Source organism: Aptenodytes patagonicus, chromosome 15 (genome assembly GCF_965638725.1).
Source record: "Aptenodytes patagonicus chromosome 15, bAptPat1.pri.cur, whole genome shotgun sequence".
NCBI classification, from domain to species: domain Eukaryota; kingdom Metazoa; phylum Chordata; class Aves; order Sphenisciformes; family Spheniscidae; genus Aptenodytes; species Aptenodytes patagonicus.
In genome coordinates, this window is record NC_134963.1 from 11296314 (window position 1) to 11323623 (window position 27310).

At 49.2% G+C, this 27310-nt stretch overlaps 3 protein-coding genes across 4 annotated transcripts; all 3 read left to right on the plus strand.

Annotated features, from left to right (window-relative positions):
- Positions 1-2777: 2777 nt before the first annotated feature.
- LOC143167599 (macrophage migration inhibitory factor) lies at positions 2778-5361 on the plus strand. The gene is made up of 3 exons (XM_076353182.1): positions 2778-2955; positions 4056-4228; positions 5095-5361. Exons 1-3 carry the CDS (start codon positions 2848-2850, stop codon positions 5159-5161), a joined length of 348 nt encoding a protein of 115 aa, XP_076209297.1. The 5' UTR covers positions 2778-2847; the 3' UTR covers positions 5162-5361.
- Positions 5362-6193: 832 nt separating this feature from the next.
- DDX51 (DEAD-box helicase 51) lies at positions 6194-16561 on the plus strand. The gene is made up of 16 exons (XM_076353183.1): positions 6194-6218; positions 6428-6828; positions 7219-7463; positions 7591-7741; positions 9135-9280; positions 9631-9702; positions 9888-9994; positions 10514-10622; positions 11194-11339; positions 12051-12249; positions 12881-12996; positions 13089-13205; positions 14148-14249; positions 14728-14791; positions 15010-15144; positions 15997-16561. Exons 1-16 carry the CDS (start codon positions 6196-6198, stop codon positions 16021-16023), a joined length of 2160 nt encoding a protein of 719 aa, XP_076209298.1. The 5' UTR covers positions 6194-6195; the 3' UTR covers positions 16024-16561.
- Positions 16562-17579: 1018 nt separating this feature from the next.
- LOC143167601 (glutathione S-transferase theta-1-like) lies at positions 17580-26375 on the plus strand. 2 transcript variants are annotated; one of them, XM_076353185.1, is made up of 5 exons: positions 17580-17727; positions 20687-20774; positions 21466-21616; positions 22193-22369; positions 25209-26375. In XM_076353185.1, the coding sequence occupies exons 1-5, from the start codon at positions 17616-17618 to the stop codon at positions 25302-25304; spliced, it is 624 nt and encodes a 207-aa protein (XP_076209300.1). In that variant the 5' UTR covers positions 17580-17615; the 3' UTR covers positions 25305-26375. The 2 variants fall into 2 exon arrangements, with proteins under 2 accessions (XP_076209300.1, XP_076209299.1); XM_076353184.1 differs by lacking the exon at positions 25209-26375 and adding an exon at positions 22923-24145.
- The last annotated feature ends 935 nt before the right edge of the window (positions 26376-27310 follow it).

Below are 27310 nucleotides of genomic sequence, written 5' to 3' on the forward strand. Positions count from 1 at the left end.
AGGAAGTTATCATTGACGCATTCCAGGAACCTCCCGGATTGCTTATGCCCCGCCGTGTTGTCCCTCCAACAGATGTCGGGGTGGTTGAAGTCCCCCACGAGGACCAGGGCTTGTGAGCGCGAGGCTTGTGGAGAATGGCTACAAAGCCCCTAAACACAGCAGGGCTTTCCATGGAGAAGCAGTTTCCTTCTCCAGAAATCAATCTGTGTTCTTCATAGAGCCACCTGCTCAAAGAATGCTACCTCCCCCTGTTTTGCAGCCACAGCACCAGCATTCTCTGATGTTCTCCTGGCTCCTCCTCCCTGGTCCAGTTGCTCTGTGCTCAGGTTTTCACTGTGATGCAGGTGGGTATGTACAACTGCAATCTGTGAATGCCCCAGCCCTGCTGTTTGCAGTCAGCCTCCAGGAAAGGCTTCAGCCTGCCCCACGTATCTTCTGAAGCCTTTCTGTGTGTCGTGGTTTAACCTCAGCTGGCAACTGAGCACCATACAGCTGCTTGCTCACTCTCCCCCTCCTCCGCAGTGGGATGCAGGAGAGAATCGGAAGAGTCAAAGTGAGAAAACTCATGGGTTGAGATAAGAACAGTTTAATAATGGAAATAAAATCGTAATAATAATAACAATAATAAAAAAAGAATATACAAAGCAAGTGATGCACAATGCAATTGCTCACCACCCGCTGACCGATGCCCAGCCAGTCCCCAAGCGGTGGCCCCCCGACCAGCTCTCCCCCAGTTTATATACTGAGCATGACGTCCCATGGTATGGAATGTCCCTCTGGCCAGTTTGGGTCAGCTGTCCTGGCTGTGCCCCCTCCCAGCTTCTTGTGCACCTCCAGCCTTCTCTGTCGGTAGAGCATGGGAAGCTGAAAAGTCCTTGACAAGTGTAAGCACTGCTTAGCAACAACTAAAACATCAGTGTGTTATCAACATTATTCTCATACTAAATCCAAAACACAGCACTGTACCAGCTACTGGGAAGAAAATTAACTCTATCCCAGCTGAAACCAGGACACTATGCTAGATGCTTTCAGACTTACTCTCAGAGCATCCGAACCCTGAAATGTGTGTTCCTAGAGGTACCTCATGGCACAAGTACAATTAAGAGCATCTCTACCTGCTAACAATCCTTATACTCGTTAATAGGGAATGTAAAAGCTTTCATTGCCTCTGTCTCTGGCACATCATTAGAATGCTCTTTGGTATATTTCTGTAAAACATTTTACCTTTCAGTTTTTTGCTCTTAGACACATTGCTTCATTGTTCTTATTTTAATCACAAGCAATTGTGTTTTAAAACAGATGCTCTGCTTCCAGAAAATATATTATGAAGGCATGAGTGTGGAGCAATCACGTGAGGGAGGGGCGTGTACATACACACTGCTATTTGGTTAACTTCTAAAAATGCATCTTTAGAAGCTATGAAAATGTATGCACTGCTTCTTCCTTAGACACGGGGGCAAAAGAGAATGAAATTGTGGACGTCCTTCCATTGTGTGGCAGCATGGCCAGGGTCTGTCGCTTTGGGCCCAGCAGGCCACAGAGCGAGCACACCAGTGGTGATGTTGCTCTCGTTTTTCTTCCTGCGCTGCCAGAATTCCCACCCTACCTCCATGCAACAACTCTGGGAGGCAGGAAGGTGGGAGGAGTAAGTGGCACTACGCAATGGCAGGGAGCCGACTATTAGTTCTTAATAGCACTGTTAATCACAAAAAAAAAAAGCGCTCCAGTCCTGCCAGTTCTCAGCGTTATAGCCTGTGCCACTCCAAAGTGTTCCCATACAATACCATCCCTTGTTCTTCGTTCAGGGCTATGTGTGTTCACGTGTAACACATATGTATGGTCAAGCTTTCTAGCAGTAGAAGTGCTGGGACTTTGTTAAAAATTAACATGTGCTCGATTCCTGTGTGTAAAACGTCTGTGTGGAGCAGGCTCTGGGCCTGATCCTCTTTAGCGTTCCCGTGAGTCATTTCAAGCAGCTCAGCAGAGAGCTGCACTGCAGTCACGGCAGTGTAAGAGGCAGGGTGGGGAGTCGTGCCCTCTGCAGCCTACGTGCATCGCATCACACAGCCCAGCCGAAGGCTCATCTCTCAGGCTGCCTCTCACCTCCGAGTAGACACGCACCATTTGAGTTCTAAGCAAAAAAAGATCACTTCTGCCTTTTTCCAGTAGAAAAATATGATGTGAAAATGAGGATGTTGAGGAGTAATAGATCACTTTCAATTTGACTGAAAAACGTTAGAGAATAATTAACATGCTACCAAGTCAGATGTTTCTGCTTACATCATGTTAAAGCTATGCACACAGTTAAAACAAAAAACGTACAAAAGTGCCTTTATTTTGCAAAAGAAAAAAATTCCCTTCGGAGCCAGGGCAAGTATCCCTCTTTGCAACTGCCAAGCTAGGGCCTCTAGCCCCTTCTCGACCCTGATCCTGCAAAAGCCAGTGGGAGTGCTACAGCAGAAGTACCACATGCGCTAATACCAGGTTATGTATGAACTGCCCAGCGCGGCAGGACTCAATTCCAGGGAGGAGCCTACAACATACCCTCAAAAAATACTCAACGGTAGTAACAAAGCAAACGAATAACGGCGGAAAGGGGGAAGAGTTCTGGCCGGGACGCTGCCGCGGGAAGGAAGCGGTAAGCCGCAGCAAGGGCAGCAGATTGGGGAGGCAGCCTCCTCCCTTCCACTCCCTCCCCAGCCCCGCCGGGTGCGGCCCCTTTAAGGCCGGCGCGGCCCCGCGCGCACTAAAAGCGCTGCCGCCGCCGCCTCGCCCCACTGTGCCGCCGCCGCCGGTCTAGCCGCACAGCTCCCGCCGTCGGCCCCGCCGCCCCCAGCTGCCGCCACCATGCCCATGTTCGCCATCCAGACCAACGTCTGCAAGGACGCCGTGCCCGACAGCCTGCTGGGCGACCTCACCCAGCAGCTGGCCAAGGCCACCGGCAAGCCCGCGCAGGTGAGGGCGGGCGGCGGGGACGGTGCCGCCGGAGGCGGAGGGCCGCGGCGGGAGCGGGGGCCGCCCGGGATGGGGCCGGCGGGGCTGGGCTGGGAGCGGGGCGAACACGTGCGCGGCGCCCGGCGCTGAGGGGAGGCCCCGGCGGGGCGGCCGCGGGGCTGCGCCCGCGCTCTCGCCCGCCCGGGTCGGAGGGGCCGCGGCCGTCAAGGGGAGCGACTGCGGACACAACGTGACTGCGGGCCCCGCTGGTCCAGGGGGAAGGGCTTGTGCTCGTTCTTCCCCCGCCCCCGGCAGCCCTCCGCGGGGCCGAGGGAGCTGCGGCGTGGCGGCAGGCGTCCCGCTGCCTCCCTCTGGGCTGCGGCCCGTCCCTAGGCCGTGCGGCTCCCGGAGGCCATCGGCCTGGCGGCCCGGAGCAGTAACCTGACCTACAGGAAACTCCGTGCTCGGATAGCTGCAACGCCGGGGATTTGTTCGCCCTTGTGCCCGGGAGTCGGGATTTCGGCCGCGGAGCTGTGCCGGCGGCACGTTTGGGGGAAGGGGCTGGTATCTGCCAGGCCAGCGAGTCTCTGGCAAAGCGGAGGAACAGATACTGAGCTGGGCTGCTCCCGGTTATCCCGGGATCAGATATGGCCCCTCTTGGGCCAGACCGCTGCAGCCAGAGAAGTCAAAGCCCGATAGGGCTGAATTGCAGACAGGCTCTCGGACAGGCCCGGCGGCTCAGTCAGTGATTGGAGGGTGTGAATTCTGGCACGCAAATAGTTTTAAGGCCTTTATCTCCAGCCGTGTGCTCTTTGCCCTGCGCAGCGGCGGTGCTGTGGCGGTCAGGAGTACCCATCTCGCCTGCGGCTTTGCACAAACACAACCTTCGTTCCTAAAGCTTGAGAGCCAGGGTTGGGGGGGATCCCCACAGCATGCGCTGCTATGCCACCCGTGTGGGCTGCAGTGCCTGAGCCTCGGAAGGGCGCAGAGAGCAGCGCTGGAGAGCTGCCTGGGCCACAATACAGCACACAACTGTGCTGTTTAAATTTGGTACCTAAAGCAAGTTTGTATCGGGAGAGGGAAGGTGAGAAATCCTGTAACTGTTTGTTCTCTTATCACAGTACATCGCTGTGCACATCATACCTGATCAGATGATGTCCTTCGGGAGCTCCACTGATCCCTGCGCGCTCTGCAGCCTTTACAGCATCGGCAAAATAGGAGGGCAGCAGAACAAGACCTACACCAAGCTCCTGTGTGATCTGATCTCTAAGCACTTGCACGTATCTGCAGACAGGTACGGCTGGGACATGATGTTATTACCTTGTTTATCTGGCTCTCTGAAACTGTCTTGAAAAGTTAATTTAAAAATACAAAAAGCCAGGAATAAGTCCATGTATTTGAGAAAATACAAAGTGATTATTTGCAGTGTTTTCATGTCCAGTTAAGAGTTTTAGGCCTACATCTTTCCCTTGAGAGTCCTCTGTTAAATGGCTTCCTGTTCTCAGAGTAGGGAAAGGTCCCAGAGGACTGACAAGTTGTACAGTGTGTTTTTTGCTGTTGAGGTGTGATGTCCTCTGGTGATGGGAGGCTGAAAGCACGAGGGAGGAGCAGTAACAGGCTGGAGCTGACAGGCAAAGTAGAAACCAGCAGGCTGTGAACAGCTCCCTCACAGGCTGCAGAGCCTTGGGAAGAGTGTCTGCGTGCAGCGGTGAAGGACGGAAGAACCTGCTGCCACTGACGTGCTGGGGTTGGAAGGGAGAAGTGCAGAGCCGGCCCCGAGGGCCTGCTTGGCTTTCGTAAGGCTGCCTGTCTGTCTGACACGTGTGAAGGACTGCAGCACTCAGAAACAAAAGGTTTTGATCTCCAGAAATTCGTGACAGGCTGCTAACCAAAAGCTGTCTGGTGTCTGGGCAGTCCCTGACTGAAGAAGAGTTTGTATTTTAAAAAAGAAAAAAAGTACAATTCTGGGGACTCTGAGGAATATTGACTGTTTGGAGGCTCTACCAGAGAAGTTAGCTAGATTTCAGTAAAAATGAAGCTTGACATTTCTTCTGAGGAATGGGAAGCACTGTCCCCTGTCCTGTTGTCCTGTCTCACTCATTACTTATATAAATGAGTTAATAAGGTCATTGTTTGTGTCTTCCTGTGCCTCTTCTGCAGGGTGTACATCAACTACTTCGACATGAATGCCGCCAACGTGGGCTGGAATGGCTCCACCTTTGCGTAGACCTCTCCATCTGTCTGAAGAGGCTGCTCCTGGACCTACCCTCATCCTGCCCCTTAGCAGAGACCACCGCACAAATGGCCCTGTATTGCATTTTGTGCACTCTCACAGATTGATGGCTCCCTGCTAGTGTGTTTAAATATTGCTGCTTCAACATTCCTCTGTTTTCTCTGTGTAGAAAGCAAATAAAGATTTAGAAGTAAGCTGTCTGCTGTAGGCTTTGGCAGGTTGGGGATGGAGTTGGGCAATCGGCAACATACCTGTTTCACTCTGATTGCTAAATCAAACAAAAAGAACGCTGGGTTTGCTTCTGTTTCTCAGACATGGTATTTCACGGTACAGTTTGACTGAGTGGCAGGTGCCTGACAGCACTCCAGGGTGACTTTCACCTTGCTGGGCTCCAGGGGCTGTAGGTACCTTCAGGGCTTCTTGTTGCTCCGAGTTTGTTTTTTGGGTTTGGTTTTTTTTTTTTTTTTTTTTCTTTTGGCTGTGTCCTCCATTGCCACAGCAGAAGCAGCCCTTGGGCCAGCTCTGTGCCTGCTGCTTCAGGGAGGCTTTCCTCTAACAACGTGCCAGCGGCGTGGGGCCAAGCAAGCAAGCAAGGAAGGAGCGCTTTTGCTCGCTGAGTTGAAATGCTGCTAGCCACATTGCTTCTGCTGGCTCCCTTCAGGCAGGCAGGGGTTGCCCTCAGCGCTGTGGTAAGCCTCTGTACTGGCTGCCGGCCTGTCCCCCGCAGTGATGCTGTGCTCCTCGGGGCCGGGCTCCTGCCGTGCGGGGCCGGGGGGGGCCGCGACTGAGGTACTTTCCTGCCCTCAGCGTTTTCCCATCGCCGCCTTCCCGGCCTTCCTCCTTTGGCGCTCCCCCTTCCCGCCTCCGCCGTCCATCCCCTCACGGTGCGCGCGGCGTCCCCCCTCCCCAGGCGGCAGGCGGCGCGCGCCCGCCCCCGCGCCTTCTGGAGCCTTCTGCCGTTGCCTCGCGCCACGCGGGCTCCGCTGACGTCATCCCCGCGCGCCCGGGCGGCGCGGCGCGGCCCGGCCATGGCGCTCTTCTGCATCAAGAGGTACCCCCCGCCCCGGGCGCTGCCCGGCCCTCCGCCTGGCCCTCGGCCCCGGCCCTCCGCCTGGCCCTCGGCCCCGGCCCGGGTTGGCTGCGGGAGCTGGGTCCCGGCGTCCCCCCGCGGCAGGGACTCGAGCGGAGGGTGCCCGGCCGGCCGGGCCTGCTGGGGGCGGGCGGCTTGTGCCTGAGGAGGTTTCGTCTGGGCTGTTTCAGGTACGGCGGGGAGGAGGAGGGGGCCGAGGCCGAGGCGGAGGACCGGGCTCGGGTCCTGCTGGAGCGGCTGCGCCAGCAGGCGAAGGCCCGGCAGCTGAAGAAGCAGCAGGAGGCGCAGCCCGAGGGAGGGGAAGGCGAGCTGTCCGGAGGAGCCGGCCCAGGGGGCGCGGGGCTGAGCCCCGGGGGTGAACCCGGGGAAGGAAAAAGAAAGAGGAAGAGGGAGAGCGAAGAGCAGTCCCGTGCGCGAGGACAGAAGAAGCTAAAGAAGAGACAACGGCCTCCTAGCTCTTCTGAAGAAAGGGCCGATACTGAGGAGGCGGCAGGTGGCAGCACTCCATCGAAGAAGAAGGAGAAAGAAAATCGAAGAAAATCGAAAGTGCCTCAGGAGAGGACTGAAGCAGGTAACGATAAACTGGGGTCATTTTGGTCGACAGCTCTCAACAGAGAAGTAGACGCAAGTTGCCCTTTGAGTACCTTGCCGAATTTACCTGATGGTAAATTTTGTTTTCCTCTGCTTAATATGTTCCCAGAGTAAGTCCCTTTTTTAGGGGAAAGCCCCATATTGCAAACTTTGAGGATCAGTTTAGTGTAAGGGAAGGAGGGAAGCATGTCGCCTCAGCCTTCAGTTGCTTCCATACCAACAAAGGAACGTTTGGCTTTTGCACTTGGATTTAGGAAGAGAGGAGCTTGCAAGTTGTTGCTTAAGTCCTATGTTGTAAAATGTTCCCTACATCCCTTTTCTGTAGAACGTTCTGACCTGTAGCTTTGTATTTCTGTTATCCAAATTCCAGATTCTGAAGAAGACATCAAACAACAGGAAAACAGAAGCAACCTTAAAAAAAAGTCTTCTAAAACGAAGAAGAGAGATGAGGAAACAGAGCGAGCTGAAACAAAGAAGAAAGAGAACAGTGAAAGAGCTGAAGGAAATCAAAGCACAAAGGAGGAGCTGTCCTTAGCAGCCTCGGAGGAAAAGGCAAATCCTCCTCCCTCCAGTTTGGTGGTTCTTGGAGACTATGACAGAAAGCCAGTGCAGAAGGTAACTACCTTGACTGAATTTTGATGATGGTCAGGAAGGAACAGGCATCCTTACCGGCTTATTTTATGTATGGCATTGCTTGTTTGATGGCAGAACCGCTTTGTTATTCTCCTTTCCCTCACCTCAGGTTCAGCCCTTCTTACCACAGTGGCTTGCTCAACCCAAACTAGTGCAAAAACGTATCAAAGATAATCTAGTTCCAATCAGAGATGTCCCAGGAATTCATCCCAGGCTGTTGAAAAAGCTGCAAATGAATGGGATAGAGTCGTTTTTTCCAGGTACCTTGATAGTGCTTTTGTGTCTTTCTGCATTAATTTATGTAGTTCCTGCAGTCTGTTGCTGTATATTTTATGTGAAGTAAAATACAGAACAAAACCAAGTTTAATGCGTCAAAGTGATCGTACCAGTTTTAACCCTTCACTTTCAAATCTTTATCTAGGCTGAGTAATTGATCTAGTCATAAATGCAGCTCCACGAAATATGGTGGCTTGAAGTAATAGCTCACAGCTGCCAAAAGAGGGAGGTCTTACTTGTGTCCTCCCATTTTCCCCCGTTATGCCAGGCTTGTGCTTTAGTTCCTTACCTTCCACCATCTCTGCTTCTAATCAGACCTCTCTGGGAACCTGTTTGACTTATTAAAGCAGCAGAAAACTGTTCAAGCAAAAAAAGCTGTTGGTTTTCCATTATTTTACCGGTTTGGCAGACAAGTACAATAAATGTCAGCTCCTAAATAAGTAGAAAGCACAGCTGGGAGCAGGGATAAGGAGAGGGAGAGAAGGGAAGAAGGTGGGATCTCTGACCCTCAGCCAATTACTTGGTCCAGCTGAGCCTGGAGACTTGACTCATCGAGGTTACATTGGAAAGCCAGCATGTCTTTTCTCTTTTTAAGCCGTTACATAACGTTTTAATGTAAATGCTATTGCTTATTTTGTTCTGGGAGATCTTAACAGGTTGCTGATAGCAACTTCTTGTGTTTTCTCATAAATCAAGTCCAGTTTCTGGCACTTGGTAGTAGATAAATCAAGCAGTGTCATGCTCTGTCTGGTAGAGACGGTGTCCACTGAAGTCGTACGTCGTATGCATCACTGAGTATGGTCTTGTCACGGAGCTAAATCCCCTGGCTGCTAAACCTCATAGATAAACTGAAGTTGGCCAGTTTGTCAGGGTTTGTCATGGGACAGGGAAAGGAGAGGGTTCATGCATGACAGCCAAAGCTGTTGTCTGTACAGGACTGTGCTTCAGTCCTTGTGTACTCTCCTGCAGCGAACTTGAATGACTCCAAAGCCTATAGGAGTTGTGCATTTTGCTCCTTGGCAGATAAGGCTGCCTTGCTGTGTTGCATATTCTGTGTTTATATAAGAGTAGTTCGTACTTCAAAGAAAGGATGCTTATAGGCAAATATTCATAGGTTTTAAATCTGGTCAGTGCCATCCTAACATGAGAATGAGAAGACAGATATGAGTTGAAAACAATATTTAACACAGTAACATCTTAGCTGAGCACTAGAAAGCATTTCTATTAACAACTGCTTTTGATTTCTTCCTCTCTTATGTCCATAGCAACAACAGCACAGATGTGGAAACAGATGCATTGTATATAACTGCTTTTCTGGATACACTAGTTTTAGGCCAGTTAACTCTGTAGTTAATGTTTGTTTCCACTTTTGTTCAGTTCAGGCAGAGGTGATTCCTGCTGTTCTACAGAGTGCATCCAATGGGTATTTGATGGGGCAGGGAGGATACCGCCCCAAAGACATCTGCGTCTCGGCACCTACTGGCAGTGGTAAAACCCTGTCTTTTGTCATACCCGTAGTACAGGTGAGTTTACCCCCAGTGAAATACCTATAGGGAAAATGTTGGGGTTGCTTTTGTTCAAGCGAAACCTGAACTTAGAAGTAGGTCAAAAAGCCAAGGAATTCGTGGCTGCAAAGCAGCAGATTCTCAGAGCTGTCTCAGAGAACTGTATGAGTCCCCTTCATCTCAGCATCCTACTCCTTTTCTCAGACAACAGGCACAGCATAAGGAGTTGGAAGGGTGGAGGGGAGTAAAATGGAAACATAAAACTCCATGAGGATATGTCAAGCCCATCTCTTTTCACTGGGTTAGATACAGGAAGCCCCTTCTCTCCCCACTGCTTTCAGGGACTCATTTGGCCTTTGTTTTGGCAGGTTCTGCTAGATCGAGTAGTTTGCCAAGTACGAGCTCTGGTTGTTCTGCCCACCAAAGAACTGGCACAACAGGTATGTGGCTCTTCACCTTCCCTCTGAGCAGAACTGGGCCAGGGAAAAAGCTGGTGCAGTCAGTACTTTGCTTGGCTGTTCTGTGAAGCAGGTGGAAGAACCTGGCGGTGGGTTTGATGTTAGCATAATGGAAAGTATTTCTTTAAATGATTTCATTGTGGCTAACAGAGCCCATCTCTTTGCAGGTGAGTAAAGTGTTCAACATTTACACTGACGGGACAGGTCTGAAGGTCGTTTTGATTACTGGCCAGAAATCTTTTGCAAAGGAGCAGGAGATGCTTGTCCAGAAAAAGTAGGTTAAAAGGACTTTTGATAAGGTTTGTAGAGATTGTAAACTATTTAATCTCAGTAAGCAGAGGTCAAAATACAGGCTATTGCAGCACACCATCATGCAGTAATGATTTTGGATGGTGGGTTTATATGCTAGACACTGGTGGTTTTGTCTTTCAAAGTGCGTGCTCCTACCCCTTTTTTGTGATTGTTATGTTTTACTAGATTTTTGGGGTTCTTCACCAGCTGAGTAGAATGCAAACGTTTACCTTGTACCCACAGGTACAAATGATTCTTACGGCATTTTGCTGCAACTAAGCTTTTTTTAAGAGTAATGAAGAATGGCATTTTTTGTTTAAAATGAGGGTTTAGTGTCCAGCACTGCCTTTGCCTGCTTTCCAAAGTAAAGTGCATATTTGAATTTTATTGTTTCTCAGTTAAGTGAACAGTAGGAAAATCTTAACGTCTGCTGACCAAGGATCTCTGTTATGTGCTTTATGGTGCAGGGAGAAACTTACTGATGGGCTGCTTGTTCTTTCAGAGTGACAGGCTACTGCAGCCTGGCTGATATTATTGTGGCTACACCAGGGAGGCTCACAGATCACATTCGCCAGACCCCAGGGTTCAGCCTGACGCAGCTCCGCTTCCTGGTGAGTCAACTCCACAGGTCTCCCATCTTAGTGCAAGGTCCATTACAGCTGTAATTCCTGCTTTGTTCTTGCATGGTACATAAATACATCTCTGTTGGAACTATTGTATGGGCCTGGTCTACACTCCAGATTGCTCAGGCAACGGTCTCAAGATGAGGTGTTTTATTCCAACTCGTGACCCCCAAGCATCCACCCACTTCCCCTTCTCTCTTAGCCTCTTGCAAACACAAACTCGGAGTAAAGCCTTATCGGCCAAGGTCAGGGTAAATTGTCAGACTGTAGTAGCTTCCACCACATGGGAGTCTGTGCAGAGACACAGTTGCAATCTTATTTAGGATATGGAGATTTTTATCTCTTATTCGGAGACATGGATTGGATTTATGTGCAGATGAACGTGTGTGTAGTTTGATGTCAGGCTGGCTACTGAGTCACTGAAATAAAAGCAAAATTCAGTTTTGGGGTAGAAACTTCCGCCTTCATTTAATAATGATGATATTACAAAAGGAAAATAAAAGCTGCCCAATGCTAGACAGTATTTAACAAGTAGTGGTTATCATCCTTGTGAATTCAGATCGTAGACGAAGCTGACCGTATGATCGATGACATGCACCAGAACTGTCTGAACCAAATTGTCAAAGCTGCATTCCAAGTAGAAAACGACTCTGGCTCCAACATGCTTTTTCAGAGGACCAAACCAGGGCCTGTAACAGCAGCCAGGTAAGTTGCCAAATGCATTTCTTTGAACTGGTAGCACGGATGCCAGCACCTAGATGCCACTGCCCTGTTTCACAGTACTCCCTCACAGGCACTCCCAAAGCTTGTTTACTCTGAGAAATGTCTGCCAAAGTAAGGCAGCTGCTTTTTCACAGCTGAAAAAGCAGGCAGCGAACAGCTGATACTAGAGGATGTCTTCTAGACTGAAGCTTAAGTATTGTATTCTCCAAGCTTTCCTTAACTAGACTAAAGGAGCGTCAAAAGAATGCACAAATATTGCAAGTCTGTGATTCATTTGCACCGTAACTATGGTAATGCCCTCTGGCAAGCTGAGTAATGGATTTGAAGGAAGAGTCTTGGAATTATCTATCTGCAGCTGCTGTTTTCATACAGCATGGTAGAGATGTGTCAGAAACTGAGATCAGCCACCAAGGAAGGAAGCAACTAGCATGAGGACACGGGTAACTAGGATGCAAGGATATGTGCAGGGGTAATGGGTGTGGGTTGTGCAGTTGGTTGAGAGCGCTGATCGGTTCCATCTGTGAACTCCACCATAAAACAAGGGTGGAAAAGAACCTACAGGAAAGGCCCAGAGCAGGAAAAGAGCATCAAAAAGAGTTAATTGCTTCCCTCATAACATCATCTGAAGGCACTTGTGGAGGAACTCCTTTGCCCCATCCTCAAAGCTCAGTTTCCGTGTGCTGTTTATTTCAGCTCCTGCTATCCTCAGATACCCTTACAGAAACTGCTGTTTTCAGCCACGCTGACCCAGGACCCAGAGAAACTGCAGCAGCTGGACTTGTTCCAGCCTCGCCTCTTCACGTCTGTCTATTCAGAGAAAAAAACACTCGGAGATGGAACAGAGGCTGAACAAGATACTAATAAGAAATACATACTCCCCGAGGGGCTATCGGTATGACATTAATTCTCTTGAATAAATTACACTTGAAGATTTGTTTAACTCTGGAGTATCTAGTTATGTTTTTACCCTATAAACAAATATGTCTTCCCTAGGATTCCTCGCATTACAGAGGTGCTGGGAGAAAGTGGCTTTGTATTTTATGATCCAGAGAGCTCTACCTTTGCGCATTTGTTTTCTCATTACTTAGTGTTCATTTGGTTAAGACTGGATCTTTTTTTTTTTAAATTCAACTCTCTTCGTGCAGAATTAAGTTTACAAGCAATGGGGAGTGGAGATACAAAGTAATAATAATGTATTAGCACTTAGGTATAACATGCATTTCAAGGCATGTAGATACAGGTCACCTGTAGACAAGAAGGCAGTGCATGTTGTTACTTGCCGTGGAGAAGTGAGAACATTAGAACAGCACAGGTCTCCTGTCTCCACCTTGTGTTGCATCCTCCCAGCCTGTGACTCTGACTTGTTCTAAAGGGAGTAGCGTTGTGGGGTCTGGTTTTGCCGCTATTAGTCAGTTGAAAAACATCCAAGCCTAGGTAGGTCACGGACAGGTAGCGGGTTTCAGAGAAGATAGCCTTGGCAAGAAGTAATTTTTCTCTCTGAACTTCTTCCTTGTCAACTGCAGCAATGTTACGTGCCTTGTGACCTGAATTCCAAGCCTTTGCTCCTCTTGCATTTCATGCTGACAATGAAATTTACCCGCGTGTTGTGCTTTACCAACTCCAGGGAAGCTTCTCACAGGTGACTATATTAATGAGATCACTATAGTAGGTATCTGTCACATATTGTTAGAGAGATGATGAAGTGACTGTTTCTATCCCGTTTACCTACAGATTGTTCCTGCTGGTTCAAGCCTTTGGTGGAGTCACTGCGGCTGAATTTTCTTCTCGGTTACCTCCAAATGAGAGACAGAGAACCATGAAGGAATTTGAACAAGGAAAAATACAACTGTGAGCATCTCAAATGAGTTTCCTGCATGTCTTCCGACATAGGCTATTTCCAGCTAGGTGAAAAGCTAGGTAGAACCAAGAACACAGTTAAATGGGGTCCTCTGTAAAACAGCATGCAGGAACCAGCTTAGAGAATGGGTGTGAGTCTTGGACTTGCAACTTTTGAATTGTTGCCCCTGCATGTAGCTTGGCCTGTTCTAGTCTGGCTGTAATCTGAATTTCTGTGTGTTAGTTTATAACAAGCGGTAAATGTGACTGCTTGTTCATATAGTTGCCCAAAATACATACGGTTCTGAAAATCTTAAGTTTAATGTCTCTGCTTGGGGTCTGGCACTTTTTGGAAGAAAATGGATGTTGGTGCTAGAACTATATATAGTATTAGTGCTTCCTACCAAAGAAAGCCTTGATCAGACTGGCATGCAGATCCATGTCTCTCATCTGCTTTGTGATTTCGGTAGCTATATGGGATTGCATCTGTGGAATGTCTCTGAGAGGAAGGTAAACATTTATTTTTTGGATTTTCTTTTTACCCAAACCCTGTGTTTAAATTCATCCTTGACTACCGGAATTTTGCACCTCGCTGTCTGCATTCGGTGCCTTTATGGAATGTTCAGATAGCTTACAGGTTTGAAACCTCCAATGTGGTGGGAGCCATCTGGCTTAGCGTCGCATGCCTGGAGAACCCGGAAACACCCAGTGACTTTTCATGCACAACAGTAGGTGACAAATCTGTAGTGATGCTTGGAGGTCTGCGGGCAGCTAATAATGCCAGTGACAATAAGGAGCGACTCACAATGCTGCTGTCGTGCTCAGAGGTCAGAGGCTGGCTGCCCGGTTTGAACAGAGATTAGCAAGAGTTGTGCTGTGTCCATTTGTGTTTCACTTGGGTGCGTAGTGCAAGAGGTGTTACCTAAAAATTACTATATCTACATTTAAAACCAGGTTAATCAGCACAGATGCCACTGCACGAGGGATTGACGTCAAAGGAGTGAATTATGTAATAAACTATGATGCGCCTCAGTTCATCAGGACATACATTCACCGGTAAGACAACCAGGAACAAAAGGAAGATGGTTGAGCTTGGTTTACTTTGAAATATTTAGCAAAGGTGACACGCACTTAAAAGGGTTTTCAGCTTTGGATTTTTCTTTTTACTTTAATATGCAAATAGCTTTCTAATCAAAATTAAGCCCGAAGCATCACCAGAGTAATGCCGTATTGAAACGGAGAACTAGCAGCCTATTATACAAAATGTATTTGACAGGAGCTAGAAATACTGTCCTGGACAGCATCGAGTATTGGGTTTCTAGATGTTCTGAAAACTGCAGCGGCTCAGCAGCTGTGAACGAGCCCTGGAAATGTTCATCCCTTGTAACATATGGCTAGTCCTGCTGTGCTAACCTCAAAAAACTCAGAATCAGACTTTCTTAAATCTGGCGAATTTCAGAATCAGACTCTTGGAGCTGATAATGGCAGTGACTGCGTGGCTAAACTGACCTGACGCTACTTTTTCTGATTTCAGAGTTGGAAGAACGGCTCGTGCAGGAAAAGCGGGCGTCGCTTTCAGCTTGGTCCTTAGAATTCAGGTATGTCGTTGGTGTGGGATTCATTTGATAAGGATGTGTGCAGGGGCATAAATAAGGAGGACGAGGTTCATACTACTTCCCACCTTTTCCAGTCAGCTGAGCTTTGTACTTGGAAACTTCAGTTATTTCCTGACTAGGCAGCACATTCCAAAACATGCTAATTTTCTAGCTGATAGGCAGTGGGGCGTCTCATCTCCCGTGTCTGTTTTGTTACGCAGGAACGCAGGTTTCTGCGCATGTTGAAGGATGCCGGCATCCAAGACATAAAGAAGCACCCAGTGAAGGGCAACTCATTAAAGCCGTTGGTGCAGCAATATGAGGAAGCTCTGAGTAAGCTTGAGAAGACAGTCAAGGTAATTGAAACGGGGAAGAAAATTTAAAAAAATCAAACTACAACTTGCACAGTTGATTGCAACTCATGACTAGCACGAGTATTAGTGTCCAGAATCCTTTTCTTTAACTGAGACATTTCCATTTCAGTGTGAAGGCAGCATTTTTGGGTGCATCATTATGAAGTACTCAGAAAGGGTGGGGAGGGGAGAAAGAGGTTTTCTGTTAGAAGAAAGGTAGGCAGCATCCTGGGCGGTATGTAAAAGACGTGTAGACGTGGCGCTTAGGGACATGGTTTAGTGGTGGACCTGGCAGTGTTAGGTTTACGGTTGGACTCGATCTTAAGGGTCTTTTCCAACCTAAATGATTCTGTGACTCTGTTCTATGATTCGTGGTGTTTCCTTTTGCCTGTACCTCTGGAGCTGGGATTTTGGCAACGACCCAGAGGAAGGCAAACAACATGCAGAGATTAAACCTTTTGTCATTACAGAGTTTTAAGACTAGTTTACAGCTATGCTGACTAGAAGCTGGGTATTCCAAGCCAGGAGAGCATTTTCTGCAGGCCCTCCTTTACGCACCAGTGGGAAGGTTGAGAGCTTTCACACAAAAGCGGGGTAGCTTTTAACGTGCCAGATGGGTAGACTAGGGGTCCATAATAGACTTTGTGCTGTATGATTTGGGCAAGTGTTCTGCTCTCTAATTGGAGGACTCCTGATAAACATCTGTCCTTGAAAAATGATGATTTTGAGTTGCAGACTAGCAATGTTTGAGAACTGGGGCAGAAAGGATTATTAAATTCTCATTGCTCCCCAAAGTCCTTTCTGTGTGACTCAGTGGCATCTTCAGTCACCTTCTCAACTTTTAATTTTGAACAGAACGAGCGAGCACAGAAACGAGCCTGAATGAATGGAAGCTGAGAAGGCTGTGTTTCGTGGCACTGAAGCGAAGCGGGATAGGTCACGGACTACTACCCAGCACGGTAACAATGAGACATGGTCCCCGAGTGGAGCTGAAGGATATTGTAAGGTTGAGGAGCCAACCAAAGTCAGCTATTACAGGCCTCGTTCCCCTTTCAAGGACACTGCAAACAGTTCAGTTACTGGTTTAAAAAGAAAAAAAAAAAATTTGAGATACAGTTGTCTTGAAGAGGGCTTTGCATCATATCCTACTGGCCTATGTAAAACTACCCCCAGTGAAGAGAAGAGCCATTAGACAGCTCTTGAGCACGGGCCTGATGGAACTGCCGGTCTCCAAAGGTGAGGGCTGTGCCCTTCTTGCCTCTGAACTGGCACAACTAATGGTTCTGTCTTGCTGCACAAGCAGCTGTATCTGCAAATGCATAAACACCTGTCCAGTGCCTATAGCAGAAGTGTGTTTGAAGAGCTGCTCTGGGCTGAAGTGACTGCAACTTTTAAATAAATACTATATATATTTTTAAAACGGTGTCTAATAACGATTCCTGTGTACAGGGATGGAGATAGCGTTGAAGGGGATTTTTCACTTCTATAGTCTTGTGCCTTTCTTGTAACTTTCTTGCCTACGTTTCCTTCCAACATTCACTACCAGTGGTAACAGCATATTAAGTGTTAGGGTGGTATTAATGCAGACTAAAATGTCCGATGTCTAATATGAATATACTGGAGTCAGCTAGTATCACTACAAGCCATAAATCTGTATTTGACACATGCCACTGATATTTTTAGCTGCCCCTGACAGAAGGCTTAGAGCTACCACGTAGCTGCAGCTGCAGCTACCCTCCAAGACCTTCAGCAGGAAACGCCCCAGCTTTGGCTTAGTATTTTGTAAAACAAAATAAATGTACACCGGCATTAGCAATACATTATCGGAGCAAAATGAAGGGCTGGGAATCTTGGAGGGATGGGTGTCAGGAGGGGTGGTCGCATCTTGTAAAGACAGGAGCAACGTGGGGTGGTTTTATAGCAGTGAAGTAGCATGTGTCTTCCTACCGTGTGACTGCTTTCTCTCTCTCAAGCAGTTTTTGCATAGCACAGGTGCCTGGGCTGGTGTCAGAGCAGCAGAAATGGAAAGTCCTCTTAGGCGAGAGCTGTGAGCCCCCATGAGCAAAGCAAGGGTCTACCTCTTGTGCACCTGCGTCCCATCAGCCTAGCTTTGGCTTTCCTTATTAAGCAATTAAGGGCAGTTATTAAGACAAGCCCGAGTTCAAATAGGAGGTGGCAGAGCCTGGTTGGAACTTTGCCCCGGAAAGCTGCCATCGCCCCCCTCCGTCGAAAGAGCCAGGCACAGCTCCGGCCGCCCCTCAGCTCCGCGGCCCGAGCGGTCCTGCTTCGAGCGACGGTCCCCCTCGGCTGAAGGCCCGCGCCCGCCGAAGCCGGTAACGCGGAGGGCGGGAGCCCCGGGACAGCCCCGGGCGGGGCGGCGGCTCCGGCGGGGGCTGCTGCGCTCCGCCCCCGCGGGCGGGCCCGGTGCTGCCCCGCCCGGGGAGCGCGGGGCTGGCGGGACGGGCGGCGGCAGGATGGGGCTGGAGCTGTACCTGGACCTGCTCTCGCAGCCCTGCCGGGCGCTCTACATCTTCGCCCGGAGCAACAACATCCCCTTCGAGTTCAAGCAGGTGGAGCTGATGAAGGGTGAGCGGGGCCGGGGGGCCCAGGGGGTGGCAGGGGCTTGGGGCGGGGGGGGGGGGTGGGTCCTGCGCGCCCCGGTGACCCCCAGCCCCTGGGTCAGCAGGGCGCCCAGTGCTCCCCCCGGTGCTGCGCACAGCCTGGCTGGGGCCCCGGGCTCCCCTCGCCGCTCCCGGACGAGCTGCTCGTTAGCAGCCCGCCCCCTCGCAGAGCCGCGCCGTGGGTGGGCCCGGGTTCCTCAATCATCACCGTCAGTGCGAGGTGCTGCGGGAGGGTGGGGTGGCCCTGCAGCTGCGGAAGGCTCCTGATGTCAAGACGAAAACAGGACCTAATTTTCTAAAGAAACCCTGATTTTTAAGTAGCGGTCTCGGTGCATGTGCCCCTCTGCAACAAATACGACTCTCCAAAGGCGTGTGGTATCTGTTATATCGGCCCCACCCCAGCAGAAAATGGGGCTCTGAAAAAAGGAATGCTTTTCTGAGAAGAAGCGCTCAGGATGTGCCAGGTCTGAGGCTGTTCCCCGTTTAGATGGGAAACAAAAAGCAAGAGAGATGGGATGTTCGCGGGTGGGCGAGGACAGCCAAGGTGTGCGGTTCTTGCTCTCTAATTCAACTTCCTTAGAAAACTTTGCGCTCCGGTAAGCAGCAGCGGCTGCCACAGAGCAGCTTTTCTCCCCTTAGCAGGGGTTAACAGCCCTTTGGGAAGGATCCTCATGCACGGACCTTGCTGATGTCTCCCCATGTACAGGTAGGGTGGGACAGCCAGCCACCCTTTTGGGGGTTTCATCCGGTCAAGCTGTTTGTGGTCAAGTTATTTTGAGAGGGTTGAGGAGAGGCAGCGTATGCAAAGGAGCGAGACAGCGCAGCTGCCAGGGATCTGAACGCTGAGAAATGAAGAAGGGAAGATGGTTTAGTTTGTATTAAAACCAACTGATAATCGGTAGGAGCCTGTCCAGAAGGCATCATGTGTTTTCACCAAAGGATGCCTAAAGATCTGTATCTCCTTTCTTTGCAACTAGAGCTTGTAAAAACTATCCTTCAACCTTTCCAGAGCTCTGCTGGATTTAAAAATAATGTATTGGGCATAAAAATGCCTCGGCGAGTAATGCTTAAAAACAGTGAAAGATGAGACGGCTCCTGGGACTGACATTGATAAAGGAACAAAAGAGGCTCCAGCCTGTAACTCAAAGAAACCTCAGGCTGTTGTGGTTTAGTCTCTGGGCGTTCCCCTGCACACCTTAGCTGTGCCTTGATTGCACCTTACTGCGGCTTTCCTCTGACCTGGTAGGAAAAATTGTTGCTATTGTTTGTAGCTGGGGCCAGGCCCATCTAGTGTCCTTCCCCTTCTTTCCCAATAAATAAACTGTTGTGGTGAGACACTGGTGCAAAGGAGAGGAGACTGGCAGGCAAGCAAGGAGAGCATCAGGAAGAATGGAATAACTGAAATACAGGTATCAGGGAACCGAGAGGAAGGAAAGTGAATTAAATCACAGTTTCCCCGTGATCTGTGCCCCGTGGCATCAGCGTTTGCTTTTGGTCAGTGGATTTAAGATGGGTAATTTGGCTTACGGGAATGCTAGAGGTGCGTCCCATTCCTGCAGTGTGTGCACCTCCCACGCCGTGGGGAAGCGCTCCTGGTACCTGCAGCTGGGTTAGCTGAGGATCCAGCTGCTCGGCAGATGGGTATGGGCGCACCGGCCCCCGAATGAGCACTCACTCGGGGATACGGTGCAGGCGACCTCGCTGCACTAGTACCCGTCGCTGCATGGTATGCAAGGACCAGGTGAGGGAACGTATACTCAGATCTGAGTTGGCAGGATAAACGTGTCCCCCCAGAAAAGCTCTTGGGCCCCTGGTAGGGTAGGCCTGAAGAAAATGGGTAGAACGAGAACGGATAGAAATCACACGATGTTCCAGGGACACCTGAGGACCTGGAATCTGCACACCGTGTGTAGGAAATCCCAGTGTCTTTTTGAAAGGGGGTGGGGGAGACGGGCCGTGAGCCAAGTGACAAGGGGAATAGTCACAAATCAGGTTTGCCAAGTACTGGGAAAACTAAAACCAGATGCCAGATATAACCAGATACCAGAGCATCTCCTCTGGCACAGAGATTCTCAGGTGACTCCCATAGCGGGACGTGGCACGGGGTTAGACGTTAGAGAAGCTTATGAATACAGAGGTACACACATATGACTGAAGCCAGGGGCTGGAAAAGGCTGGCATGAACGAGTCACATAAAACAAGGCTTCTGGGACTGGGCTCAAATGTAATGAAGCACGCTGAGACCTCAGATGAACAGAGCGCCTTCTGCTGTCAGGTTCACTCTGCCTGCCTTTTGGGGTGGGGGGCCTAAAAGATAGCTTAAAAGCAAACTCGAATCCCTGTTTGCTCTGATAAAGGATACGCAAAACCCACAGAAAAAGTTGATTTATAGATTTGTAATAAAGTACCCATGGCTTTATATGGAATCCTAGAAATTTATTTTCATCTGAGGACTAAAAAGAGAGTTGAATATAAATTACATTATCTTCCAGCAAAAAAAAAAAAAAATCCCTTGCTTTCTCACTGTCCTTGTGGTTCATGTTTCTGATACCAAGATCCTTTTCCTCCAAGGCGCTCGGTGTTCGCTCTGGGTTTGTACAGCACAGGTATCTCCAGGCACAACCTTAGAGCTGACAGAGCCCCGAGTTGACGGGCGCCGTTGGTATGAAAGGACTCTTAACCATTCTGACCTTCGTTGAGAGGTTGTTCTGGTATGCAGGCAATAAGCAAGTAAGCTGACATCATAGGGCAAACCCCGTATTCACCCTGCGGCACTTTTTGATTGCTTATAAACTTAAACAAGACTGTATTTGTATAATCAAAACCAGGAACTTGAGGCCAGATGGTCCCCACAGGCTCCTCAGGTGTTTGCAGACAGATCCTGAGCATCACTGCCAAGTAAAACTTCTCATTTCCCTCTTCAGGGCAGCACAGGACGGAGGAATTCCGGAAGGTGAACGTCCTGATGAAGGTGCCCGCGCTAAGGGATGGTTCTTTCACTTTAGCAGAGAGGTGAGGCTCAAATAAGCTCAAACCCCTCCTGCAGTATTGTTTATCCTAATGCTTGGATTCTGCCAGTGCACTGTTTGGTCTCTACTGGGACTCCAGCCCAGGTACTTGTTCGCCTCCTTCCTATCTGTTCCACTTGTACATAAAATAAACCTATGTTTCAAGAGAAGCTTTCTCATGTAAGCAACTCAAACAGCGTTGCTCATGGAAAAATCTGTGAGCTGCTGCTTGGAGCTAGTTTGCATGTAGGCAACGTTTCTAAGCCAAAATACCTGTCCATGTGTCCTCCTGCTCTCTGCCTTCAGCTGGAGGCTGTAGGTCAGCGCAGTAAATCTGACGCAAGGCACCCGCTGCTGGATGGCCAGGCAATACAAAGCTCTGATTTGGTATAAACTCATTCTGTAGCTCATATTGGCTCAAAAAATGTTGATGGGGTAACTGTACCAGCAGGCCACGTCTGTCTCGCTGGGCTGATGAATCAGATAATTGCCGTCCACAAGCAGCCGGTCAAGCCAGCACAAACTCTCTAATGTGCTGTGCCTAGCTGACAATTGTGTGTCCTGCACTTCTGCCTGACTCAGATCAGGTTTGTATTGCTGCTGGTCCAGCAGTGCAAAATTTGGGGAAAGAAGAAAGGATGAGGTGCTTTAATCTCAGCTGATCAGCTCACCGGTCTGCCTTGCTCTCTGGGCAGCATTGCAATCCTCCTGTACCTGGCCCGAAAATTCAAGACTCCTGATCACTGGTACCCATCTGACCTGCAGAAGAGGGCTAGGGTTGATGAGTACCTGTCGTGGCAGCACGTCAACATTCGTGGGAAGGGGAGCAAGCTGTTCTTAACTAAGGTAAGACCATTATATACTAAAAACTAAGTGCTAAGAGCTGCGAGTGCAATGGCCCAGGAAGTACCTCCTGTGTGCAGGGCCCTTCTAAGCAAATGAACAAGCCAGGTGACAGATAGGAACAAAACTAGATCTGGAATTGACTTGCCTGCTCAGCCGACGCTAACTGAAGAGGCCCGAATACTTCATGCTGCAGCCACAGCTCTGTGCGTGCATTGAGATCCAGAGCAAATTCGTCCTGGGTGAGCAGCTAACACCAGACACAGCTCACTGCCTTCTGCCCAGCTTCATGGAAAGAACGAACCTCCCATTGGAAAACAAAATGCAGCTGCTTGCAGATGATGCAGCCTTCCCTTGAGAGGAGACTCTCGTGGTTGAAATTTCAGACTTTGTAGGGAGGGGGCAAGGACAGGCAGGAATTAATGACTGACATTAATGTTAATCTGCCAAAGGAGATCAGCAGTACCAGTTGTTCTCGTGCATGGCTGGTGAGGGATCCTTAGAAGAAGGCAGGGGGAGGGTGTGGACTAAGTTTGGAGGGAAATACGTAAAAAGCAACTTGTTTCTTCTCCCTGCCAGGTGCTGCTGCCTCTCCTCACAGGCCAGCCACTTCCTCCAGAGAAACTGGAAGGTGTTACTGAAGAGCTGAATGTTGTCCTGAAGCAGTTTGAGGAGAAGTTCTTGCAGGACAAGCCCTTCATCGCAGGCAGCGAGATCTCCCTGGCAGACCTTGTAGCACTGGTGGAGCTCATGCAGGTGAGCATCAACCCCAATGCTGTTGGATATGCAAGCTGGGTTGCGGGCAGGCCAGGCCAAGGTGTGGCTGCAGCACCACCACCTCCTTAATGGCAGACCTTTCTCCCTGCAGTTTATTCCTTAGTGGAGTTAAATCTTGTTCCTTTTTGACTTTGACCATAACTGAGTTTTCCAGGGAACACCTACTTTGAGACAGTTCTCTCTATAGAAGTATGGACAAAATTCCTCAGAAAAAAGATAAATTACATACTAGGCAGAGAAAGTACAGATATTTGGGAGAGATGTGTTGGTGTGCGTGGACCTCTGCGTTCTGCATTAGACAGTTCTTGGGTTAGCCGTGGCGGTGCTCTTTGGCTGCACATCCCAGGGGACAGCAGCTGCTGAGGATGACAACACTTGCTTCCTACTAGCTAAGAACCGGAGGTGAACTCCACCTAATGTGACGACTGTCTGCTGCCTTGAGCCAAAAGCATATCCGTGCTTCATTCTGGTCCCATCCCTGGTAAATGCGTTGTTTGACTCACTCCCGGGTTCTCTTGCGCTCTCTCTGCAGCCCGTCGGTGCTGGCTATGACCTCTTTGAGGAGAGGCCGAAGTTAGCAGAGTGGCGCAGGCGGGTGGAAGAAGCGGTGGGGAAGCAGCTCTTCCAGAAAGCCCATGAAGGGATCTTGAACGCCAAGAACTTGACCGCTGATAAGATTGCGCCCGAACTGCTGGAGCATTTCAAGCACCAGCTCCTAAAGCAGGCCAGCCAGAATTAGGGGGTTGTACCCTAAGTAAAATGGATTATTTTGTGCAGGCTTTTTGTAGTATTTCAGCATTTCTTCTAAAAATCATACAGAAACACCATTCCACAAAATGCACTTCAATCACAGCCTTTCTTCAACTTAGAAGGGAAGAAAACTACATCTTAAACAGACTGCAGTGAGCTGCTTTCCCCTCTTGTCCACTAGTTATGTGAGCTGTAGCCCTATAGGCTTTTCTTTCTTGCTCCACCACCACTGGATCTGCTTGAGGACAGAGGTGATTCAGTCCACGTGGGAACTGGGGCCAGTCAGAACTGCCCTTTCCGTCCCTGTTTTGAGTTTTCCAGGTCACAGCACCACAGAAGGGGCAAAGGTTTCCTGAGGGTGTGGCAGAGCAGATATGTCTGAAACAAGGAAAAGATCATTGAAAATGGCTTTCACTTTGCAACACGCTCAGTTGGAAGATTTTTGCTCTTTAGTAAAGAGATGGGTCAGGACCCAGCCCTTGGTGGGGACCCTGCCAGGACCCTTAGAGCACCTGGCCACTAGAGGCTGCTGCATCACCTGTGGGAGCAAAGGGACACAGCACCTAGGAGCAGAGGGGCTGTGCAGGTACCCAAGTGAGGCCTCCAGCTTCTGGGAAGGATGGGGTTAGTCCCATGAATAAAGATCCTCAACCGTAGACTCATGCCATGCTCTACAAAGAACAGCCTGCACAGCTGAGAAAAGCTGCTTTTCTAGGTGAAGCTGCTGCCAACCACACGGTCTCCCTCTGCAAACCATATCGGTGCTCTTGTCCTTTCCCCAGAGCAGCTTTGTCAGCTCGACGGAAGCCATTCAAGCCAGGCTCTCTCCACTGAGGAGTGCTGCCGTGGCTGGGCCAGCATTGGTGGCAGAGGGAGCTGTGCTGGCCAGCCCCGGGGTGAGCGGAGTGCACAGTATGTGAGCTGAGTAACGCCTCAAATACAGTTAATGTTCCACTACTCTTCTGTCACATCAGATTCTCCAGTAAAGTTAATGGTTACACTTGCCACGTGTTGTAGCTCTGTTTGGGTTTGTAATCAGGATTTGGAAGGAAGTGGCCACAGGTTCATCCTCCCCACCTGTGCAGCACTCTTCCCAACCTCTCGCCTGTGTCCCTTTGTACCCCTCCTGCCTTCCTGTCCCTGTGAACTTCCATTTCCAGGTGCGAGCCATGAGGAGGGTGCCAGTTTGCAGAACTGTGTTTTTCCCTCCTTGTTAAGCTCTGGTTGTATCTGGAAGTCTGTTTGTCTCTGCTGGCTGGTTACACCATACAGAGAGACGGCTGCGTAGTAACGCTGGGTGTGAGACGTCAGTCATCTTAACGCAAGTCAAGTGACTACAGTGCTCAGAAAAGGTGAAAGTAGCTGCTCAAACCAGTCTCACGCATCCTTTCAGCTGGACGTACTGGTTTTGGAGAATGAGCCAGCTGCCTTTTCTGTGTTTGTTTCCTGAGTAAACCTGCCCTTTAGTTCAAAAGGGCACCATGAACCACAGCTTGCAATGCACGTCCCTGTGGACTGAGCTAAAGCAGCCAAGCAGGCCAGTCCCTTTTACTTTCCGTTCCTCCAACCTGCAGGAAATCAAATGTCAGCGGTGAAAAAGCAGATTTGCCCCAAAACTCCTTCCGTTTCAGTGCTGACGCAGGCAGAGGATATTTGTCTTCTTACCTGATTTTTTTATTGTTAAGTTTGCTCAGGAGAGCCTATTGCACTCCAGTCGGCAAAACCGGTGACAGCAGCTTTCTTCTCGCCCCGAGAGTGCTTGCATGGTTGGTGCCTGAGCAGCAACCCCTGTAGGTGCTGCACTGCTGCTCTGCTGTAGCAGCTTGCCTGCAGTGCTAAGACTAAAGAAAATGGCCTGTTTACACTGTACCGCTAACCACTTCCTTTCCTCTGTAGCCTGCAGCTTACCACAGCCACCAGCTGGGCTTCTGCGTACCACTGGAATAAAACTGGTTCTTCTTTGCTACCTCACCGTGGCTGCCCAAACTCGCTGCGCTCTCTCCTGTTAGCACGTTGTACTTTGCCTAACTTCCAGATTCCTGACCTCCAACTTCTCCCTTTTTTGTAGAGAGCAAACCTCCTCCTACCAGCACAACAAATTCCTCACGCAGCTTCTGTTCAAGTAGAAGCAGAGCAGAGAAGCCATCAAAACCAAGAGCCTTAATCTATAGAGTGCTAATCTTGATAGACCTCAAAATGGGCTTGGTAGCAGAGCCCTTCTTGATACACATCTCCCTGCAGAATCTCAAGATAGGGCTGCTGTGCATGCAAAATCATTGCATGAGCCAAAGCAAATAAAGTGTCTTTTTTTTTTTTCCTTATTTATGATACTTGCAGTGCAAGAGCTTCATGTAAGAGAGTCTTGAGCCAATTCTCTGCTTGTTTGAATAAGGCACAAGCTCCTTAAATGTCACCCATTGTGTGCTCTTGCAAGGATGGCTGCCTTCAAAAACAAGTTGGAACTACGTTCGGAGCTCGTTGCCTGGTGCTCCTCCGCTGCCAGTGTCACAAAGGATAAACACACAGATCGGCTACCACTCCACTCCAGCACGGTTGTGGTGACAGGAGGAGATTTTAAATTGTTTTTCCCATAGTCTCCTCTGTCTGCTCTAAGCCCATCTGAACTGTAGGTTCACTCTCCCAATGAAGCTGTGTGTGCAGTGACCAGTGGCATTTTGGGCCCTTCTATGCCTGCAGGACAAAGCACCTCCCCAGAGCAACTCCTTGGATTAGAGCTGCTCAACAGATAAATCTGCCTTGCTGGTTTTTTCGCTCTAAGTCGTACAGATAAGGCATTTCATCCTTGTACTTTGCCTTTTGCTGTCTCTCCACCTCCCCCATTTTGTTCATTTGTGTCATTTGATCTTGGCTGATTCCAGCTCCTAGACTGAGAGCCCCAAGAGCCGCCTGCCAAAACCCAACAGGTTGTGCAAGTGTTTTGCCTGCCGCAGTGCAAGGACTGTTCAGTGTCTGCTCCCCTTTCACCTGACTATGGAGAGGGGTTACACCTCCAGTGACAGTTTAATGTTTAATTACTGTTAAAGACAGTTTAATTGCTGTTCTGATACAATTTCCTCAATTCTTGCCAGGGGCTATTTGGAAATAGGTGAGAACCTGTGATTTCTAGAGTAAAATGAAGCTGGGATACACAAAATGGGAGGAATGTTTAAAAAACAGATACACATCCTGAGACATTTTCTAAACGATTAAGAAATAAACTGCAAAATTTACTGCATTTTTTATGTGTTGTTCCTGTTTCCAAAAAGCTGATAGACAAAAGTACACGGAGGAAAAACGGCCTCTGCGGTGATAGAGCCAAATGAAAATACAGTGCTAGGAGCACTAGCCTAGAGCTAGGAATAATGCAACCAAATGACATATAACACGACCACATAAAAATATTTCTTTGGTTGTGTGGGCTGTGCAGTGCAGTCAGCAAACTGGAGAAAAACTTAAGGAAGGAACATTTCCAGGAGGCACGTGAAAAGATCTCTGAAGTCCAGATAGGACTAATGGATCAACTGAACCATAAATAAAGGAGGAAAGCTGCTACTCTTGCTACCCACCGCTGAGATCAATGAACTCTTAGTGATATCTCAGAGCAGGGACATGCAACCATTTTGAAGCAGAAACACTTCTCAGACTGTTACCTGTGCAGAGCCACATTCACACTCCTTTTCCCCACTCCCTTAACATTTAAGATTTCTTTGCACTGAAGGAGCTTGACATGAACTCAAGCACCTGCCACGATACTCTACGAGCCTTCATCTCTGGTGTGTTGGTGCTGCGTGCAGGTGCTCTAGAGGCTAAACTGTACCGCAGGGGAGCTGAAGTGCGTGTGTAGACAGCCCCTCTCCCTATTCTGGCCAAGAAACTAAAAAAATCTTGTCATGCAATTTCTAAATCTGAACAGTGACTCTGAAAATAGGTGTGTGGTGCAGCAAACTCAATACTTCATGTTGAGATGCAGCTTGTTTACCAGACTCTGGCAGACTGACCAGTCTAACAGTAATCCCCGTTCCTAAGGAGTTCTCAGAGCAGAAGTCTTGGCAAAGTGGTATAAAAGGAAGCACCTGAAAGTGTTCCCATTGGTAATTTATCCAATCAACGAGCTCCTGGCTCAGTATCCAAGCCTTTTCACCACTCTTTGTAATGATCCTTTACACAAGT